Raw genomic sequence first — 2774 nt, 5'->3', positions numbered from 1 at the left:
CATTTGTATACTGTAGAATCAAGATCTTTATTACACGGTAATGTACTTATCTTTATATTTCATGTAAAAAATAATCTCTAATGAGATTATTTTTTTAACCCAAGAAGAAACACCTGTATATTCATACATACATAGATACATATATATATATATATATATATATATATATATATATATATATATATATATATATATATATATATATATATATATATATATATATATTTACATATATGCATATATAGAATTACATATGTGTATATATATACATACAATATATATATATATATATATATATATATATATATATATATATATATATATATATATATATATATATATATATATATATACGTATATATATTTATATATACGTATATATATATATATATATATATATATATATATATATATATATATATATATATATATATATATATATATACATACATACATACATATATAAATACATACATATATATATATATATATATATATATATATATATATATATATATATATATATATATATATATATATATATATATACGTACATAAATATATATATATATATATATATATATATATATATATATATATATATATATATATATATATATATATATATATATATACAGAAGTACCTCGGGGTATGGAGTCCCTAGTTTACGTTTTTTTCACGTTACGGTATGGAATACAATGTTTTTTCATCCCCTCGTTACGACATTTTCCCCACCTTACGGCATCTGCTATTGGTCGGCGTCAAGGCGTCACGGCGTCACTAAAATGCCGATACGCTATTGGCCGGAATCCCTCCCACAATGCCTGAGAGAGAAGCTGCCTCTCTCTCTCTTTTTCATACGCGCGCTCAATTCAGAATTTCGTGTGCGTTTTGTAAAGACTTGATCTCCTGTGAGTGCTTGTGATATCGTATTTTTTGTGCATTTTAGTGCTTAATTATAGCTTTAATTCGTTAGCCATGGGTCCAAAGGTTGCTAGTGAGGTTAAAGGCAGAAGTAAGAAGATGATTACTATGGAAACGAAGCTGGAGATCATAAAGAAATATGAAGAAGGCACGCGCATCGTTACCTTTGCTAGTACGTATGGCCGTAACCAATGTACGATTGGTACAATTATCAAGAATAAGGAAGCCATTAAAGCAAGTAAGTATTCTAAAGGAATGACTGTCTTAGCCAGTGGAAGGACTTTAATCAGCGATGAGATAGAGAGATTCCTTCTGTGGATTAAAGACAAGGAAATTGCTTGTGATACACTCACGCAATCGGTAATTTCGCACAAGGCGAGTGCAATCTTTGCCGATCTCGTGGAAGCCCAGAGAGACGGCGGAGGCGAAGGAACGTCGCAGCAAGCCCCCCAAGAGTTCAAGGCTTCTCATGGGTGGTTTGATCGCTTTAGGAAGAGGACTAGTATTCACTCAGTCGTCAGGCTTGGAGAGGCGGCCAGTTCTGACAAGAAAGAAGCAGAAGAATTCCTCAAGAAGTTTGAGAACGTAATTTCCAGAGAAGGCTACATTCCTCAGCAAGTGTTTAACTGTGATGAAACTGGCCTTTTCTGGAAGAAAATGCCCCGCCGTACATACATCACAGCTGAAAAAAAGGAAACTTCCTGGCCATAAACTGATGAAGGACAGACTTACGCTCTCAATTTTTGCAAATGCCAGTGGGGACTTAAAAATTAAGCCCCTAATGGTATACCACTCAGAAAATCCTCGTGCCTTCAAGGCATAAAATATCACGAGGGAGAGGCTCTCGGTATTTTGGAAGTCTAATTCTAAGGCCTTGGTCACAAGGACCATATTTATTGAGTGGATAAACGTCTGCTTCGGTCCTGCTGTCAAAAACTATTTAGAAGAGAACGATCTTCCTCTCCAATGTCTCCTGGTACTGGACAGTGCCCCTGCTCACCCTCCTGACTTCTCCTTGATTAAGGTTCTCTATCTGCCACCAAACACCACCCCTCTCCTCCAGCCTATGGACCAGCAAGTGATTGCCAACTTCAAGAAGCTTTACACGAAGCATCTGTTCAAAAGATGCTTCAAAGTGACCGAAAGCACTCATCTCACCCTCTCTGAATTTTGGAGGGGGCATTTTGACATCGTTCAATGCCTGAAGACGATCGACACAGCTTGGAATGAGGTTTCACGGCGCACCTTGAACTCCTCATGGATGAAACTGTGGCCAGCTGTTGTAGCAGAACGAGACTTTAAAGGTTTCAATCCCTCAACCGAAGATTCTGCCCCTGAGGGAGATGTTGAGGAAATAATTTCAATCGGGAGGTCCATGGGTCTTGTTGTCGATAAGGCTGATATATCCCAGAGAATTTAACTAAAGGTATCCAGAATTCTAAATCCTGGAGCGAGCATCCCATATATATTTTAAAAGGGATATCGCATAATATCAGAGGACATATTCTTGACACGTCGCAGAGCTATCCACACCTCTAATAGCGTTTACGCTTCGAGAGGGGAAAGTGGCAAGAATTATAGGAGAGCCGTTATTAAGGCAACACTCCTACTGTACTGTCATTGGGCGCCAGCCCGCCTCTGCGTGGCGCCATCTAGTCATTCTTTGTAGCGTTACTTAGGTGTTACAGATACAGTATATTAGGGAGGGATTCATTATCCTTTGTCAAAAAGAGGGTGGGGACATTAGGACGACATGGCTACCTCACCTTCGCTCAAAATCCGTTTTTTGGGTTCAGGCCATGTCTTCCTGATGGAGGTATAACAGAGCATTAATGTATCTGTGGATTTT

The 2774-nt window shown here is 36.8% G+C and overlaps 1 protein-coding gene across 1 annotated transcript; it reads left to right on the top strand.

The window, feature by feature from the left end:
* The first annotated feature begins 979 nt into the window (after window positions 1-979).
* Window positions 980-2345, top strand: LOC137624701 (tigger transposable element-derived protein 1-like). The gene is made up of 2 exons (XM_068355655.1): window positions 980-1285; window positions 1797-2345. The coding sequence occupies exons 1-2, from the start codon at window positions 980-982 to the stop codon at window positions 2343-2345; spliced, it is 855 nt and encodes a 284-aa protein (XP_068211756.1).
* Window positions 2346-2774: the final 429 nt, after the last annotated feature.

Source organism: Palaemon carinicauda, chromosome 31, assembly GCF_036898095.1.
Source record: "Palaemon carinicauda isolate YSFRI2023 chromosome 31, ASM3689809v2, whole genome shotgun sequence".
NCBI lineage: Eukaryota > Metazoa > Arthropoda > Malacostraca > Decapoda > Palaemonidae > Palaemon > Palaemon carinicauda.
The sequence above is the reverse complement of the archived record's forward strand: the minus strand, read 5'-3'. Positions and strand labels throughout refer to the sequence as shown.